The 20,139-nt window shown below is 41.5% G+C and overlaps 1 protein-coding gene and 1 long non-coding RNA gene across 3 annotated transcripts in view; one reads left to right on the plus strand and one right to left on the minus strand.

Moving 5' to 3' along the window:
• The window catches only part of LOC128328353 (uncharacterized), an 87,992-nt gene extending 81,219 nt beyond the window's left edge, over positions 1–6,773 (minus strand). The window contains exon 1 of the long non-coding RNA XR_008309160.1: positions 6,652–6,773. This is a non-coding gene — a long non-coding RNA (uncharacterized LOC128328353). The remainder of the gene's footprint in view (positions 1–6,651) is intronic.
• The window catches only part of CNTN1 (contactin 1), a 309,859-nt gene that overhangs the window by 246,048 nt on the left and 43,672 nt on the right, over positions 1–20,139 (plus strand). For both annotated transcript variants that reach the window (XM_053258259.1, XM_053258258.1), the window contains exons 12-16: positions 1,342–1,459; positions 1,905–2,055; positions 4,236–4,363; positions 5,232–5,407; positions 16,446–16,566. In XM_053258259.1, the coding sequence (XP_053114234.1) occupies positions 1,342–1,459; positions 1,905–2,055; positions 4,236–4,363; positions 5,232–5,407; positions 16,446–16,566 (694 nt within the window). The remainder of the gene's footprint in view (positions 1–1,341; positions 1,460–1,904; positions 2,056–4,235; positions 4,364–5,231; positions 5,408–16,445; positions 16,567–20,139) is intronic.

Raw genomic sequence — 20,139 nt, forward strand, 5'->3', positions numbered from 1 at the left:
CCCAGCCCTGCCATCCAATATAAATCAGCCTCATGCATGATATTTGAATGATATTTAAAATGAGCACTTAGCCCCCATTTAGTAATCATGCAATATTGGTATCATTTAGTTTCAATTTTAGAATGAAACAAAGGTCCCATTGTTAGGATTCTTTGTTCTGGGGTCGGAAAGGGGAAATGTGTTCAAACACATTCTCTGCTGGAGGTTTATTATGTGGGCAAATATACACCCTTAAAACCTGTAACTTTCAAATGTGTAGGAAGTCAGGATAACAATGAACTCCTTTTCATTTTTCATACTAAAATTTGACGGATTTTTGGAGATTTTCTCAAATTGTATCACAATGTGTTAAATAAACTAAATTATTTCTTTCATAGAAATTTTTAAATAATGGCAAGGAAATATTTTATCTCACGTCCACAATATCACTTGTACTACATCACCATTGTATCTAGATAACACTCACCATGATCAAGAGAATTTGAATAGTTCCTCTGGCTGTAAGTGTATCCAGATAGTTCCTCTGGCTGTAAGTGCTAGATAATCCCTAGCTAGTGATTTAGGGACCATATGCGCAACCAGGCAGTTGGTTTCGAACACCACTGTCAACTTGGACAGCACTGACCATTTGCTGGCAGAAGGAGTTATTGAATCTAAGTCACACTTGCCCTGTACTTGGAGTGAATGGTACTTGAATTTGGTTCTGCCTCTTGTCAAAAAGAGGTGTCTTCATTGCCAAAGTGATAACAACTGTTGGGGTACATAATAGTCAAGGGTGGCTTATTGCTGTGCGACAGTAACGGTGTATATGACACCTGATTAGTTGTTTTATGCATGCACTAATTGCTTCACTCCTGATAATGTGTTTCCCTTCAGGTTCCACCCTTTGGTATCAAATATATCATGCATATTTGGCATGATATCTGAGGCCCACACATCTACAGCTGTAGATGTGTTGGCACTCCATGTGATTGGAAACCCTGCAAAATTGGCTTCCCCAAATTGTGTGGATCACATCTGTGGGACCCACGGAGGGCTGCAATGTTATGTACAAATTCAGGGCACATAGTCTTCTCCATAGTGAGGACATATGGCCCTCGCTTCCATATGTTCAGGGTTTGCATGGAATAACTTCTGAACAGGTCAAGTACTGTTCCACAAGATAAATATGTCCAAAATGAAGATTACTTTTAAAATGATATGATATTAAAACAATATTAATGTCTTTCTGCCAAGGAATTTAAATGGTCTAAGCCTTCAACATTTTATTCATTCATTCATTCAACACAATTGCCTGGTGCCTATGATATGATATCTGTATTATTATGTGTTTTGTTTTAGTATTGGAAAGGAGAATTGAGATTTGCTAGCCTGAAGTTTGATGATTCTGGCATGTATCAATGCATAGCAGAAAACACACATGGAATAATTTACTCTAATGCTGAACTGAAGGTTATAGGTTAGTGAAAAAATAATGTTCTGTAATATATAGTAACTATGGCTACAAACTTTATTTGTTTTTTTAATTGGTGACAGCCAGTTTCAATGTGTGCTTTGTGGTGGTGGGCGGGGGGGCTCTTTTGGTTCTGAAACAATATAACAGGAAATGGAAAATTAAATAAGTATTAAATATGGCCTTTCTGTCTAAAATGAATGGAAGCTGTTTCACTGAAATTTGAATATACTTTTCACTGAGTATTTTTTTTAAAAAAAAATCTATATTGACAGCTGCTCTAGTAGTGTTCAAATATGTTTATATTTAATTGATTAATTAATAGGTTAAAAGTCAGATTACCAAATACTGTCTAGGCCTGGTAGATCAAATATTATTGGTTCTACAACATTTACTGTCTTAAATGAGAATATATATATTTAGCAGTATTTATATACACATTTCTCTGCAGTTTTAGCTCCTACCTTTGAACTCAACCCTATGAAGAAGGAAGTCTTGGCTGCTAGAGGAGGACAGGCTATTATTGAATGTAAGCCTAGAGCTGCTCCTAGGCCAAAACTCACATGGAGCAGAGGGACAGAACTTCTTAGGAACTCCACAAGGTCAGTTTTATCTTTCAGAATAGCCTGTACCTCTAAGTCACAGTACGTGGCATTATTTGGCATGGTGACTCAAAAGTTGTGCAAGTCCAAATTAGAGGAAGTCAATGTGAAACTGTTATATGGTATTTGTTCTGTTACCTTCATAAATAAAAACAGAGTTCCAAATGATGTTTTTGGTTTTTATTTTGTGGACAGAGAAATATATTTTGTACCTATGTGAAATCAATAACCTATTTTAAATAAACATGCATATTTACATAGGCTTGTCATAACTAAATTTTGCACATAAATATGCCTCTTCAGGAATTTTTTTATCACTCTTATGGCACTGCCATGGGACAGACCATTCGAAGCTGGGTGTCGAATAGGAGTTCATTTTTAATGCTGCCATTAAACAGGGTTTTGGAGCACGTGTAGAGGGGCAATTTAGATGAATACCCCCACACACGCACTGTTGAAGGGACATCCTGACTGTCAGAACATCCTCCAGTGATGTAAAGACGGGCACTCTCTCAGAGTGATCCTGTCCTGATAGCATGTTGCAGCCAACATCTTGTCCGAACGAGCCCATTGAGAGCCCACTAGTTGCCTTGGACTGATGGTGATACAATGTGGGAACCCTCCATATCTACATGCAGGGACAGACATAAACTAAATGTATGCCACTTCATACATTTCAAAATTCCAACACAGGAGGAACATGATAATTTAAATTTGTATTGTATGTGGAATATTTTATTCATGTTATTGTATTGCCTTCCTCGTAAGAATCACTTTCTTACGAAATATATTTCTTACAAAAGAACTACAAGGTTTAATTCATTTTGTCCCTTTTCTAGTGCAGAAATGAATCTTCTCATCCAAAAAACTATCTATCATATTGTGAATGGCACTGCATGTATCTTTTTATCCCAGTGCAATCATTTGGAATCCATCTCATGTACTGCAAAATATAGAAGCCTGACTTCTGTCTGGAATATCCTGGTCATTTATTTTATTTTATTTTATTTTATTTTATTTTATTTTATTTTATTTTATTTTATTTAATTTATTTTATTTCTATACCGCCCTTCCAAAAATGGCTCAGGGCGGTTTACACAGAGAAATAATAAATAAATAAGATGGATCCCTGTCCCCAAAGGGCTCACAATCTAAAAAGAAACATGAGATCAACATCAGCAACAGTCACTGGAGGTACTGTGCTGGGGGTGGATAGGGCCAGTTACTCTCCCCCTGCTAAATAAACTGAATCACCATGTTAAAAGGTGATGCCACCTTGTATCCTAGTAGTTATTACCCTTTTCATGCCCCATGCCAGTGTTTCATCACTAGTTGTAATTAAAACTAAATTTAATATTTCTCTACTACATTTCTTCATTACTTTTTTTAATACTTGCGCAGCTAGAATTCCAAAGCATGAAATAGTCTCTAGGCTCTATTTGCAAACACTTTGTGCATCATCTTAAGTATAATTTCAACAACAGTGCTTTTAGCCATGTCCTTTTTTTGGATACAGTTCTTCAGGATGTGCTATTGTTGAATTCAATACATTTAAAATGCCAAAAAAATGGATTATTATTGGATTCTTTTTTAAATATTATAAAAATAGCAAAAATTGATAATCCGTATTCCTTGCTTGTCATTTAACTTAACTTAATTAGTTACTTGCTTACATTTTAAACTGAAGTCCTTTCCTTTGCATACTTATATAAATAGGTGATCACAATATTTATATATTGTGTGTAAGCACAATAAGCATTTTAAATTCTTATATTCCATTATAGATGGTTATGAACATATATAAATATTTTGATGGCCTGCTGCAAGGTTTAGAAATAGTGGTTGATGTACAGACAAACTGATGCAACAGTGCTGACATCTGGAGCAATGGTGTGCCATTATATGAGGTGAGGGTGATTTTTGCCAAACTGCCCTTCCCTTTTGACCCCGCCATGCCCCCAATAATATGTCCTTGAGGGACATATTGGAGACACAATAGGCTTTCACGGGAAAATGAGATTGGCGAAGATTGTACAGCATTATTCTGGATTTCAACACTGTTGTACCACTGTAGTTATAGTTCAAGGGACAGCTTGGGTGTGATGATAAGATGTAGACATTACCTCTTGTACAGACATTACTTCTTTTGATATGTTTACTTACAACTTTCCTTTCAATAGGATACGTATTTGGTATGATGGAAGCCTGGAAATTATTAATGTTACAGTGGCTGATGGAGGCAACTATACCTGTTTTGTAGAAAATAACAAAGGAAAAGCTAATAGTTCTTCTACTCTTATAATCACAGGTAGTATGTTCATATAGAACAAAACACTCTGCAAATGTTCTAATAATGTACATAATGTTAGCAAACAAATGCATTCTTTTCAACAAAAAAATAATTCTGCATATACTGGGCACAATAGCAGGCATATGGTAGACACGTGGCTGAATGGCATTCCGAAAAAATAAGGAATTTTAATTTATGCCTATTTGTTTCACACTTAGCAAAGGTGGGACTCCTCATGCGATCAGGCTTCAGGAAACTTCTTTTAATGTAAACCGCCCTGAGTCTTTTGGAAGGGCGGTATAAAAGTTTTAATAATTATTATTATTATTAATAAATAATAATAATAATAATAATAATAATAATAATAATAATAATAATAATAATAAATATGTAGCCATAAAGCTAGAATTGTCCTTCAGTGTCATTTCACTTTATGTGGTATGAGTTGCTGTGTCTCCACAACACTCTCTACCACAATGCCTAAGCATTTGCCATAAACACATTTTTCACATAGCATGATATATTATAGAATTTCTTTATTTTCCCCTTTCTTATATTTTTAGAGGAAAAAATTATTTGAACATAACGCCCCCCCTCCTTCTTCCCTGTATGTTTATTGAATTCCATTATATAGATTGTGAAACTTCAAAAATAGGAGAGGCCATTTCATGAACAAATGTGAGATAGGAATATTAGATTTTTAGACATTTGCTGCATTTTACGCTGGAAATGATTTCCCAATTAATCAAGGAGCCTTCTCCTATTAATCTATTTTTCCTTTTGAAATATATAAATGTCTAAGGACAAACAGGTACAGGTCTCAGTCATTGCATAGCTACTGATTTGTTAACATGCACATTTCCCATTTTTTTCTATAACTGCACAGCTGCTACAAGAATTGTTTTAGCTCCAACTAATGTTGATGTCATTGTTGGACAGAATGCTACCATGCAGTGTCTTGCATCCCATGATCCCTCTTTAGACCTGACCTTTATTTGGACTCTCAATGGATATCCAATAGATGTTGATAAGGAGAACGATCATTATGAAAGGACCATCATGGTAAGATACTACATATTTTATTGGTATACTTATGTTTATGTGGTATGATTACCTTTTATTCTCTCTCTTTTTTTAATTCACTCCGATTTTTTAGGAGAGACTAATTTGTAATGCTAATGCAGAGGAATCCTTAAGTCTTCATCCAGGCTCTGATTACATAGGAAACTGCCATATACTGAGTCAGACCATTGGTCTATCTAGCTCAGTATACCATTGGTCTATCTAGCTTCACAGACTGGCAGCGGCTTCTCCAAGGTTGCAGGCAGGAATCTCTCTCAGCCCTATCTTGGAGAAGCCAGGGAGGGAACTTGAAACCTTCTGCTCTTCCCAGAGCGGCTTCATCCCCTGAGGGGAATATCTTGCAGTGCTCACACATCAAGTCTCCCATTCATATGCAACCAGGGCAGACCCTGATTAGCTATGGGGACAAGTCATGCTTGCTACCACAAGACCAGCTCTCCTCTCCAAAAGAACATTTACTTATTTTATTTATCAAATTTATATACCACCCAAACTTTCGTCTCTTTGGGCCATACAGGGATCAAACCCACAACCTTGGCATTATTAGCACCAGACTCTAACCAACTGAGCTATTCTCCATGCTAATATCATTTGGAAGTTCTAAATGAATTACTCACTCCTGCCCCCACACCCCAGCTATTTTTTCCTGACAACTGCTCCCACTTCCATGTTAGGGACATAGGAAGCTGCCATATACTGAGTCAGACCATTGGTCTATCTAGCTCAGTATTGTCTTCACAGACTGGCAGCGGCTTCTCCAAGGTTGCAGACAGGAATCTCTCTCAGCCCTATCTTGGAGAAGCCAGGGAGAGAACTTGAAACCTTCTGTTCTTCCCAGAACAGCTCCATCCTCTGAAGAGAATACCTTACAGTGCTCACACTTCGAGTCTCCCTTTCATATGCAAATAGGGCGGACCCTGCTTAGCTAAGGGGACAAGTCATGCTTGCTACCACAAGACCAGCTCTCCTCTCTGTTACTGAGGCAAATACAAGGTTTTGAAAACCTCTGGTTGCCAAGGTAATTATAGTTTCATCCTTAGAAACAATTATCTGTCTATATCTATTATTGTACACTGCCTGGAAATTCCTATATCAGGCAATATAGAAATGTGATAAATAAATAAATCTGTCTCCACTACCAGTAGGGGTGTGCACGGAACCGCGGAGCTGCGGTCCGGCACTGGGGTGGGGGGTTCCATTAAGGGCGGGGGGGCTTTACTTACCCCTCCCGCGCTTTCCACACACTGCCGCCGTAATTATTGAAAAAATTGCTCCTCCGATGGCTGTTCCGATTTTAAAAAATGGCTGCCCCCTTGAAGCCCTGGCCCCCTGCTGCTGCCTTGAAGCCCCCTCCCACCCCCTTAAATCTTGCCCCGGGCCCTTAAATCATGCCCCGATAACATTAAGAGGCGGGCGGCGGGGAGATGTCCTCCCGCCCCCTTCCCTGCTAGGCTGCAAAAGACTTTAGGAAGGCTTCTGCGCGTGCGCGCGCAGAAGCCTTCCTAAAGTCTTTTGCAGCCTAGCAGGGAAGGGGGCGGGAGGACATCTCCCCGCCGCCCGTTTCCCTGCCGGTCTGCAAAAGTACTTTTACTTTTGCAAAGAACTGTTTCTTCTTTGCAAAGTTCTTTGCAAAAGTAAAAGTACTTTTGCAGACCGGCAGGGAAACGGGCGGCAGGGAGATGTCCTCCCGCTCCCTTCCCTGCTAGGCTGCAAAAGTACTTTTACTTTTGCAAAGAACTTTGCAAAGAACTTTTTCTTCTTTGCAAAGTTCTTTGCAAAAGTAAAAGTACTTTTGCAGCCTAGCAGGGAAGGGGGCGGGAGGACATCTCCCCGCCGCCCGCCCGCCCGCGTCTTAATGTTATCGGGGCATGATTTAAGGGCCTGGGGCGAGATTTAAGGGGGTGGGAGGGGGCTTCAAGGCAGCAGCAGGGGGCCAGGGCTTCAAGGGGGCAGCCATTTTTAAAAATCGGAACAGCCATCGGAGGAGCAATTTTTTCAATAATTACGGCGGCAGTGTGTGGAAAGCGCGGGAGGGGTAAGTAAAGCCCCCCCCCCGCCCTTAATGGAAGCCCCCAAACTCCCCACCCGAACCAAAACCACCCCGTGACCGGACCGGTCTGGAGGCCTTTAGAATGGCCTCCAAACCGGTCTGTGCACATTCCTAACTACCAGTTCATATCTTGGAGTTGTAGGTTATGGCCAGCAGGTGGCAGCTTTTCATAAGGTTTGCTATTTCTAGTTTGCTTGTGTTTGAGAAGAGGGACAGCATTCTGATCTATCAAAACATCATAGTGTCATGAAGATAAAAAGAATAAATAATTCAGTTTTCATCATTTTTAATATCTTTTGGTTGTGTCATAATTCTCTTACCAATGATGGCTTCCTAAGACCCACCCCACTCAACAGGATTCCACCCTGCAGAGCACCTTAATGTTATGCACCCATTTACACGCAGATACACTAGAGACACAATGCATCCATTCACCCACTTGGAGATTTACTTGCCAGAAAATTCTTAACAGCTCATTCTGGTGACTGTGTTTTGATAGTTCTAACACAAAGAGCCGGATCTCACGTGAGACCCGGTTTGGGGAAGTGAGCAGGAAGAGCGGGCTAAGCCCGTTCTCCCCTCTCGCGAGTGAGGAGGGAGCCCTGGGCGTCCGGATCGCCCGCCCACACGATTGTCGGCTCCAAGACGGAGCCTGCAGGTGCTGGGGAGCTCGGGGGCCACGTGGCCCCCGGAAGCCCCAGTATTCCCTGCGCGAGCGCGCAAGGCATACTGGGGAGACCCCCGAGCCAGGAGGCTGCTTTTAAGCCTCCCGGCTGGCGGTCTGCTCATGAGTAGCTGTGGCGTGGAGCCGCGCCGTGGCTACTCACGAGCAGATAGCCCGGGTTTGCGGAGCACTCGCTCCGCAAACCCGGGCTAAGGGGCGGTCTACAGGAGCGGGTTAGCCGCTCCAGAACCACTGGGCTCAGCTGTGAGCCCGGTGGTTCTGACGACCCACAAAAATCGGGCTAGGCTTTCCTAGCCCGATTTTTGTGATCGTCAGAATAACCCCATAAAGTAGTGTGCAGCATACCATCTCACAAGAGGTCAGTAATACCGGTACCATCAACATGTGTATTAGAATTCTGCAATACCTGTGTTACATTGCAGGTCATGTAAGCCACTGTTTATAACGTAGATAGGGTACACACACTGGCACAACTGGTATATAACCAGATAATATCACTGTTAATGGGGTTTATTCACATTTTGTTCAGGTTTCTGTACTCAACCATCTTCAAAAGTTTGGAAGTAGCAGGCCAGAGGATGAAGATCTGCAGATTGTAAGAGTATAATGCACTGTAGTACAATAACAACATTAGAATAACAAAGCCTAATGGAAGAAGGGGGAAAGGATAGCCTTTTGGTACACTGCAGAAGAAACCTCACCACCACCAGCACAAGACATGCAATAGTGAAGTATGCAATAGGGATGTGCGTGAATCAATTTTTTTAAAATTTGATTTGTACACAAATCAAATTATCCCTGATTTGTTTTGGGTCCAAATTGGGCCAGCTAGCACAGGGGCAATTTGTTTTGTCCACAAACCTCCTGAAACAGGTAGATTCGGGTACAAATAGTTTTGTACCCAAATCTATTTGCACAGACAGCAGGAAGGGGGTGAAAAAATTATCTTCTCTTTTCCTCAGCCAGGAAAGCGGGAACAAAAAGCAGAGAATCCACTCCAGGCTGCAGTCAGGCAAGGCAAAGCAAAGCTCCTCTGGTTCTCTCTCTTCTCCCATGAGGCAGAAAGGTGGCTGCCTGCTGCCTTAAGTACATTTGAAAAACCCTCCTTCGACCTCCCCCCCCCTTGTCCCTTCTTTGACCCTTCCCCTAGCCAATGTGGGGTCAGTCACCCCTGGCAACACGATTGGAATGGAAAGAAGCCGATCTGGAACCAGGGGGGAATGGCCAGCTGATCATTGCACACTGTAATTCTCTGCTGCCTAGAGCCGAGGCCATCTCTGAGTGGGTTATCCTTTCCATGTGTTCCCAGGCAGGACTAATAGAAAACTGTTGCAATGCCTTAAGAGCCCAGGCAGGATAACCCCACCCAGTTCTTTTAGTACTGCTTCACTCCTAGGCAGTCGTACTTCTTCCCTTCTGCTGACCTTATTTTCCATTCTTAACCTCGTGTATCTTTAAAACAAAAAACAAAACTGGCTTCTAAAGCACATGGGACTACTAGGGGCAATCCAGCATTTGCTTTATATCAGGGCAATAGAGTTAGTTCCATCAACTCAGTAAGGAAAGCAAATTTACTCAATAATATTTACAGTTCCCCAAAAAGACAAGTCCCTCAGGGCGGTGCTGCACTTAAAGTATCTGAACTGCTGCGTGCCAAAGCACAGATTTCACATAGAATCTTTACATTCTATAACAGAGGCCCTACAACACCGGGACCTATTAACATCAGTAGACTTAAAAGAAGCCTATCTACATGTGCCAATACATCTAGAAAGTCAACACCTGATAAGGTTCAAATACAACAGAATACATTATCAATACAAGGCCCTACCCTTTGGGCTTTCATCCATCCCATGGGTGTTTACAAAGGTGCTGGCACCTATAATAGCACACTTGAGGCTACAAGGAATAGCCATTTTGTTTTCCTAGACAATCTTCTGCTGAAGTCGTCATCAATCCTAACAGCTAACAAAAGACTTAGATATAACACTACAAACCCTAAAACATCACGGGTTTCTTATAAACGAAGCCAAAAGCCACTTAGAACCATCTTATCAACTGTTACACCTAGGTGTCCAGAGAGATACTCAAAGAGACAGAATATTCCTGCCAAGGGAGCGGATGCAAGCCCTACAGCAGGAGGTGGCATCGGTCTTATCAACGGAACAGGCAAGGCTGTTGGCTTTCGCTCGATTTCTAGGTCTGATTGTGGCATCTTTAGATTTGGTACCATTGGCCAGACACCATCTGAGAGACCTCCAGTGGTTTCTTCTCCCATTTTGCATTTTGCCCGTAATATCAACCTTATAGTGGAGGTCTTACCAACAGTTGTACGGTCACTACAGTGGTGGATAGTAGACTTCCAACTTCAGAAGGGGAAAATGTTTCTCAACCCACCCTGGATCTGGATTACAACAGACGCCAGCAAGATGAGTGGGTGGGCACAATGCCAGCGCAGATCAGCACAAGGGCGGTGGTCCAGAACGACAGCATTGCACAGTATCAACTGGTTAGAGCTCAGGGCAATTCACCTGGCCTTGATCTCTTTTCAGAACCTAATTTTCCAACAGCATGTTTTGACCAACAACACAACTGCAAAGGCCTATAAAAGTTCCCAAAGGGTGGAACCAGATCGAGATCACTACAGATGGAGGCGGCATTAATCATGGCCTGGGCAGAGAACAACCTGAGCTCAATCATCGCTCACCATGTCTAGGGAGACTTCAATTCAATTGCAGACTGGCTGAGTCAAGAATAGCTATTACCAGGGGAATGGGCTCTCAATCCCAGAGTATTCCGACAAATCACAGAGTGCTTCGGGAGACCCAAGGTCGATCTATTTGCTTCAGATCTCAATGCTCATATACCCAGTTTCTTCACCCAGTTTCTTTGCCCACGAGCCGAGGCAGTGGACGACGGACTGGCCATTAGGTCTCATGTATGCCTTTCCTCCGACACCATTGCACACCCGCTTTCTCCGCAGAGTTCGAATGCTCAGGGCCCAGGTAATCTTGGTGGCCCATACTGGCGAAGGAGACCATGGTTCGCGGAACTGTTTCATTTGGCCACAGAAGAACCATGGTTTCTACCATTATCTGCAGACTTACTACACCAGGGACCAGTAGAGCATCACGATCCAGGCTGATTACAGCTAGCCACCTGGAAACTGAGCGGGGACTTCTGAAACAACTTGGCTATTCAGATAAAGTACTGGCTACTATGTTGGCTTCTACGAGGGACTCAACTAAGCGTATTTACCAATGCACATGGAGGGCCTTCCTTTGTTGGTCGGCTAGACATTCTGTACCTCGAGGCACTGCAAACATTAAACACTTCCTAGCCTTTCTCCAGGAGGGCCTGGACAAGGGACTCAGTGCCAGTACTTTGAAGTGCCAGGCAGCATCATTAGTAAACTTAATTTCAGGAGCTCCTGAGGAAAAGCTTCGCAACCAGTCTCACCTTAAGAGGTTTTTGCAGGGAGCAACGCTCCTATCCCCTGCGGTGGTACACAGGTTTTTGTCTTCGGATCTACATACAGTACTTAAAGCACGGCAATTCCCTCATTTGAACCTGTACACTCTATTTCTCTGAGGATCTTATCCATCAAGACAGTGTTTCTAACAGCAGTTACTTCTGCGCGTAGAATCTCAGAGCTGCATGCACTATCCGCACACAGAAACCTCTGTATTTTCTCAGCTGATTCTTTCCAACTGATACCAAACCCATCTTTCAGACCCAAGGTATCATCCATTTCCCACAATTCACAGGACATCATGTTGCCTGCTTTTTGCCCTATTCCGGTACACATGACGAAAAGGCATGGCACAAATTGGACGTTAGAGGATGCCTTAAGATGTACCTAAAGCACAGAAGGTTTTCATCGTCCAGAGGCACTGTTCATCAGTTTTCTACCTGCCTCAATCAGAAACCCAGCTTCAGCATCAACAATTGCCAGATGGATACGTGTGTGTGCTTTGTTAGCTTATGAATCCATGCATCTGCGTCCACCTGTACGCATTCTAGCACATTCTATGAGGGTGGCGGCCACATCCACTATTTTCTCTACCAACAATCTGATACAGGAGATATGCAAGGCAGCTACTTGGAAGGTGCCATCTACCTTCATGAGGCATTACAAAATTGATGCCTATGCTTCTGGTCAGGCAGCATTCAATCGCTGCAACAGGTTCTTCCTCCAGAGTAGGCTAGGATGCTCCCTCCCAGAGAGTGTTATTGGCCAGAGCTGTGGTACGTCCCACTCAGAGATGGCCTCGGCTCTAGGCAGCAGAGAAAGGAGCATTGGTTCACTTACCATAAAGGCTTCTTCTTGCTGCCAGAGCCGAGGACATCTCGGCCCTCCCAGGCAGCGTCCTGGCCCACTCTATGGGAATTCTAAGCATAATACATCTATTACAGCCTTGTATAATATTGCTGTTTACTTAATTGCTATCATTTTTATGTTCCTTCTTTCATCAAAAGTGTTTATGTATTTTCCAACTGTTGCTATGCACTTTGTGCTGGTAGCTTGTTTTGGCCTAAAAGAACTGGGCGGGGTTATCCTGCCTGGGCTCTTAAGGCATTGGAACAGTTTTCTATTAGTCCTGCCTGGAAGCATGTGGGAAGGATAACTCACTCAGAAATGTCCTTGGCTCTGGCAGCAAAAAGAAGCTTTCACATTAAGTGAACCAATGCTCCTATCACCAATCTGAAGCTTAGTAGGGTGGGATTTTCAAAAAAAAATAAAAAAATCCTGACACAAAATGGACACAGCAAGACAGATTGCCACAAAATGGAGGTCCGAATCTATAAAATTTTCAGGTCCAAAATCTGTGTAATTTGTTTTGGACCTGTAAATTGTTTCGGACAGCTAGCACAGGGGCAATTTTGTTTTGTCTACCCAAAACAAGTAGATTTGGTTATCTACCTGTTTTGTACCCCAAACAAAAATCTTTTTATACCCGAATCGATTCACACATCTCTAATATTCAACCAGTCTCTGTAACACTTAAAAGTAAAGTAAGATGTTTTTCATTTTTAAACTTTGACTGAAAGGCCAATATACACATAGATGATTATGAAAAAGTGAGTATATTTACAGGTAGGTTATACATACCATCCAACATTTCCCCTATGAAAATAGAAACATGCCTGTGAAGGCATAGCCAAGCCAGGAGGCATGTTGTACAGTGTGTAAGGAGCATGGCCAAGCAGCCTAGTGGACATGACATACATTTCTGACTTACAAGCATGCCTCAAATGAAGAGCAGGTAATAAAGTATATGCAGAGCACATTATTCCAGTTTACCAAACTAGATGATCCAAGCCCTTACTCTCCAACAGTTTTCAAATGAAAATAGAGATATGCTTGTAACAACCAGTCACCATACCAAAGAATACTGCCTAAGCCCCCCAACCCAATATTACACATTGCTGAGGACTGGATTCTACCCTGCCAGTACCTTAATGTTGTGCACCTATTTGCATACAGGTGTACTAGGCTCAAGATGCATCTGCCCACCTATGGAGATGTTTAATTTCTAGATATTCTAAGTAAGACACTTTGTCTTCAAGCATGACAATCCTACCAACTCACTTGAACAAGCATCTCCAAAAGACAAAAACAGAGACAGTGGTTTCCCAGGGACAGTTTGCAGCAAATAGAGATTGTCCCTGGTCAATGGAACAGTTGGAGCCTATGAACATATCTGTAATGAACATATCTGTAATGGATAGGCCTGCAGGTGGCCAGGCAATACAGAGTAAAGGGAGCCTCCCAATCTACTGGGTTTGAAATAAGTTACTCAAGATGCTAGAGAGAGGCCATGTGGAAGTGGCTGTTGTGTGGATAAGCAGGAGAAAAGCTATATCCGGTAACTTCAGAAGGTTTATTTATCCATTGTGCCTTTTAAGCATCACGTGATAAGCTAATATAATCAGATCTGGGTGTATTTTTATTTGACTTGAAACTTGTTAACCCACCTTTCCAAAAGCTCAAGGTGGATAGCAGTAAAAACTATTTCCTCCCCCATCACAACATGTTCCAACTTCCTGTACACTTTAAAAGTTTTTGTCTACTGTATATAGCCATCTCGGATTAACACTATAAAACATCAAAATAATGGTAATCACTTTATCCCACTTGAATCAGTTCACTGATGCAAAGCTAGATGTAGTTTTTTGGCATACAGCAGATGTGGCCGCTATTACAACTGAACCCAAAACAGAACCATGCCAGAATATATAATGTCCTACCCACAATACTATTGCAATAATGTTCATGCCCTCAAGTCTTCCCCTGTGTAGGAAAGCCTATTACAGGAAGGGTGGATAATGCATAAAGTTTACAGAAAGATATGGGTTACAGGTTTGTTCTTTCATCCATTATGCTTTTCAAGCACTTTTGTGAATGGAGTGTATTATATAGAAGATGGCATTTGATCAAGATTTGTGAAGGCTAATAAATATGACCTGCTTTTTTACATATATAACCATTCGCTAATTTTAAAATTTGCTGTTCTTGTATATGTCAGCATAGTGAGTTCTTAAAATGTAGGTCTTTTGCTTTAAATTTGGGAGAAACTTCTGAGTGGTAGATCACATTACGCTTTGGAACATCAAAGCTGTTGTCAACATTTCCAATCCATAATTCAGTTTTTCCTGTAGTTTGTAACCCAGCCAAGCTGAGGTTTTCAAGGGAACATAATTGGGCATGCATTTCTGTATTGTGGCTGAAACTTGCTGTTGACCATTGCTGCTCATTATATGCTTGGTAAGCTTTATTTTTTTACTTCTAAGAACCAGCACTCTTGTGGACTGGAAAGCTTGATTTCTAACCACTAAATATTTGATTTCATATTAATATTGACACCACCCAGATAGAAAGATGACTGCATGTTTTCCTCCCTTGAGGGTTCTGTTACATACCTTCAACCCAAAGTGCTTTAGCTACCCATTATTTCCATGGAGCAATGGACATGTTTGCATTTTAGATAGTCTAAAGTATATATCAGACGATGTATACTTTAATAAATGTTTAGTGCAATTGCCAGTTGTACTCATAAGCTGATACAAAGGCCAGCTCCAGGTCTTAGAGACCCTCAGCACCACGGGCATGCTTCTCTATGAGGGGTGGAGCAGAATTACCTTGGTGAAGGGAATCAAAGAGCTCATAAGGGTTAGGAGATGAAGCTTATGGCAGCATGCCTTTCAAAACCTGCAAAGGTCAGATTTAGCAGTTCCAGTTCAAGGTAATTAAGATTCCCCCCTCTGAAGGAAGCATTTTATATCCCCTGAACCCAATGGTGAGTTGTTAGAAGATAAAGAGGATAAGAGACAAGCACAACAGACAATCATCTGCACCTCTCCAAGCATCCTGTAAGCATTCTCGGGATGCATTTCATGGATTTCTAAATTTTATTTTCCCACTATTTCCCCATGGAGCAACATCATGTCATGATGTGGGATTGTCCCTAGGGAGCTTCCATTCCTTCTCCCTACCCCACCCCCAGATTCCCGTTTGAAACAAATAACGGGACAATTTCAGGCTTTTTCTGAAATGCCTGAATGCACCAAGTTTGGGAGTGAATCTCTGGTGGCTGTCGCCCTTCCTTTTCTCAGAACATCATTTAGAATGATGCTTTGTGATGATGCAGCATTGCTCCTTGGTGAAAGTGTCGGAGAATAAAATGGTGAACACCAGCCAGTCCACATTAGGACTAACTGCTACTGCCCCATCAAACTACACCACAATAAGGATGTAAAGAATATGAATAGGATAAGTGGTTCCATCAAATGACCCTCTCTTACTTAACAAAACTGTCTCTTGTTTTTGCAAAAGGTTTTCATTTCCCAAGGCCAATCTCATCAGTACCCTAACAGAATCTCCAGCCTGTTCCTTAAGAGCATTCTACCTGATCTGGTGCAAAACTCAAAATGGGAATTCTGCTAAACAGGGAACCTGGAAAGAGAGAAATATATATTTGAACTATTTTTATAAGGATTTCTGTTAAAATCATGTAAATTATAGCATCAGTCAACAACGGAAATGGAAATCGGATTTCACAAACTTTCAAGCATATTTTAAAATGGAATGTTGATTGATATGCTTATGCTACTTTCCAGTGGTACAGACAAGTCAAGTATTCATTTTATTATTTCTTTCTAGGAGAACATGGACACTAATTACATACCATTTTATGCCAGTAGCTTGGTGGGTTGTGTAAGCATGAAATATTAATTCAAAGGAGAAATATTGATTGCAGTAATCTTTTTAACATATATAGATAAAGGACAATGGTGAGCTTATTGTCAAAGATGCACAACTGCGGCATGCTGGAAGATATACATGTGTTGCTCAGACAATTGTTGATAATGCCACAGCTTCTGCTGATCTTGTTGTGAGAGGTAACAATTTTATTTTGATATAAACGTTCTCTCAAAACATATGTTGGTTAACAGATTTATGTAAAAATGTAAGTTTATGCATTATTTTCCAAGTAAAGATTGTCATCCATAAAGATGGAAGCCAAAGCTGCCACAGATATTTCAGCATTCCTGTTCAGTCTAGTAATGGGCCTGGTATCTATGTACAGTGAATTTTGCCATCTGGAACCATTTTATTATTGGACATTGATGATACCAATGATAAAAATAATTGCAGACATCCCTTGATTATGATTTAAGTACCGTATTTACCCGAATCCAAGATGAGATTCCCCCCACCTCCAGTTATTTATTTATTATTTAATACAGTTATATACCACCCAAAACGCAATTCTTTCTTTTTAAATATCTGGGGGTCATCTTGGATTCAGAGTCCTCTTTCTTTTGGGTGTATTTAACCTTTATCTTTTAAGACATCATCTTACATTCAGAGTCACCTTCTATTAGGATAAATACTGTATAGTAGTGAATATTATACTCTATGCTTAAAGAGCTTTCTTATGGTGTTCTTGCATAGAAGTCTCAACATATGGATGGTAGCATGTTCTTAGATGTGTTTCACAATCTGACATTCTCTGTAAAAGCTGTTCAAAACAACCCTTCTTCCTGCATTTTGTGGTTCTCTTTGCAAACGCAGATTCCTACAAAAAGACACAGAGACACTTTCCATCCCTGATTGCTCTATAGATTGATATTAATGATCAATGTTTGCATAAACTAAACATTTCACTTATTTGAGCTATATAAGACTTTGGTGTTGCCCTCATGAAAACAAGTAGTAATAGTACTACCAGTAGTAGTACCTTTATTTCAACTTATAAGCCATAGAATAAGAAAACAAATATCATATGAAACTGACAGTAGTAGGATTGTGTTACAAAATAAAATAAATCTCCTAGTTTTTCTTTGTGTTCTCTGTGCATCACATTTGGGTATGTACCTGTGCGGACCCATTAATCAGAACTTCTTCTTCTTCTTCTTCTTCTTCTTCTTCTTCCTATTATTATTATTATTACATTTATATCCCGCTCTTCCTCCAAGGAGCCCAGAGTGGTGTACTACATACTTGAGTTTCTCTTTCACAACAACCCTGTGAAGTAGGTTAGACTGAGAAAGAAGTGACTGGCCCAGAGTCACCCAGCTAGTTTTATGGCTGAATGGGGATTTGAACTCGGGTCTCCCCGGTCCTAGTCCTTCCCTGAGCTTCACCTTATAAGGAACAAGTTGTTCTGGTAAGAACTAGTATGCCTACTTTCCTTTCACTATAATCTATCATGATCCTAAAAAGTTGGTCCACTTCAGCCTTAAACGTCCACACATCCACATCTTGAATTGGGTGGGGGGGGAGAGATACAAATACAACCAGTTACGTGGTTTACAAGTTAGCCCACTTGCACCTCAAACAAATACGCATCTGCCATCTTGAATTGGGGTGGATGGCATCATCATTAACTAAGCCATTGAATTGTTCTTATGTGTCCCTACAACTTTACCCAATTTGGTTCATATTGGTCAAGGCATTGCAAAATTGATGGCACACACAAACACATACAGAGAGAGAGAGAGAGAGAGAGCTGAGTGAACTCATAAGTTTACATTCCTTAAGGAAAGCAGACTAAAAAAGATTGTGGAAATGACCCCACTCCCCAAGTGGTTAGACTACCTTCCTACCTCAGTCTTTCGTTGACCGCTGCTCGAGTAGTTCTTCAGAATTTTTTCTCTGCTTTACTTGTTGAGAAAAGGATAAGTCATATCCCTCTTTACTCTTTATTCTTTATTTTCACTTCTGTCATTTTTGTTATAGTTCCATCTTTGAATTAGGGTCTTTGTTTTTATTGGCCCCTCCCCCCGTCCCTCAGGCTGAGGGTGCTCTATGGCTCCAGGTATAAAAGTGACTTTCAAACAGTGTGGGGACTGTGGCTTTAAGATACCTACATCTGACAGGCATACAACATGTCTGCTGTGCTTGGGGAAAACCCATCGAGCAGATTTATTCAAGATCTACCTTGGATTCACCAAGCAAGTCCAGCGAAATAGAGTGTTATTGTGGGAGAAGGCCCTCCAAGTGAGCACATCTGTGGCAAGTGCAAAGCCCTTGAGTGCAGCAGAAATTAGGGGTGTGAAGAACCAATTCTATTCAAACCTGGTTAGAATAGAACTGGCCTGGTTCGGAGTCAAACCAAACCGGACCCCCAAAAAGGGATGGTGGTCTAAATTCAAGCCAAACAGACCCCGGTTATAATGAACTGGCTCGGTGATCCGATGGGGCAGCTTGTAATTGTCATCCCAGCCCTACACTATCGGGAGCCTCAACCTCAACCACCCTTTGTAAGATTTGATTTGGATAGGCCTGAACAACCTTATGAGCCTTTCTCCAGCCTGGATGCACAGCCAAAGGATTCTGATGACAGCTCGGTGCTTAAAAGGTGCCACTCTACACTTGACTCACCAGGATCACCTCTCTACCCTACAGGGTTTTCACAGAAACCTCAGGAGCACTTCAGACTTGATTACAGAAGCAGAAGGCATCAGGAATGTCAGAGGCACAAATCCCCTGACACCCATAGCTCTCACTCTTCTCAGGGTGATTTGGACTATGAAGAATTTTATAGACCTAGGTGATATAGTGATATAGTGTTATGATTTCTACACACCAGAAACTCACTACTAGTGTTATGATTTCTACACACCAGAAACTCACTACTACCCCTATGGCTACCCCCACCACACACACACCAATACCTACCATGAGAAATATTGCTGCCACCCCCAGTGTCACAGGTCTAGATCTCACACATGTTCTTTCAAGATCCCCTTGGACTCACTCACATTGAGCAAGCTCACCTTGAAGGAGTCCTGATTACACAGGAGAAAAGTCAAGTAGACTGGCTTTTCAGGAGAAATCTACCCAACCTCCTCCTAACCCAATGGCCCCACTAACCCAAAGGACCAAGCACTGCCACCAAAACCATCTGACCCACCCAGTAATCCTCTGAAGGATGACACCAAAAACTCCTAAGACGACGTTTTGGACTGAAGCTCTGATCATGCCACTGTCGAGAGACAGGGAAAAAATATATCCATCCCTTTAGACGCTGCAACTAACGGCATGGAAGGTTGGCTATTGAAAAATATCCTACTGAACTGGCATCAAGCCTCCACCAGGAGGAGTTATGCTAGTAAGTGGAAGCGGTTCTATGTTACTTGCCTATGTTACTTGACACTCAAGACTGTCTTTCTAATCGCTATCACTACTGCCCAACGTGTAAGTGAACTAGCTGCTTTAAGAGCAGACGTGCCATATACACAATTTTATCCTAACAAAGTGATTATGTATACCGACCCCACATTCTTACCAAAGGTCGTAACTGACTTCCACTTGAATCAGAACATTGTGCTTCCATCCTTTTTTAAGGAGCCTTGCACTCTCTGGATGGTAGGAGGTACCTTCTGTATTATCTAAAGGGAATAGAACGTATAAGACAAACTAAGATGCTCTTCATCTTGTTCAAAGGCAAAAATAAGGGCCTGTCT

The sequence above is a fragment of the Hemicordylus capensis genome, chromosome 5, assembly GCF_027244095.1.
Source record: "Hemicordylus capensis ecotype Gifberg chromosome 5, rHemCap1.1.pri, whole genome shotgun sequence".
NCBI classification, from domain to species: domain Eukaryota; kingdom Metazoa; phylum Chordata; class Lepidosauria; order Squamata; family Cordylidae; genus Hemicordylus; species Hemicordylus capensis.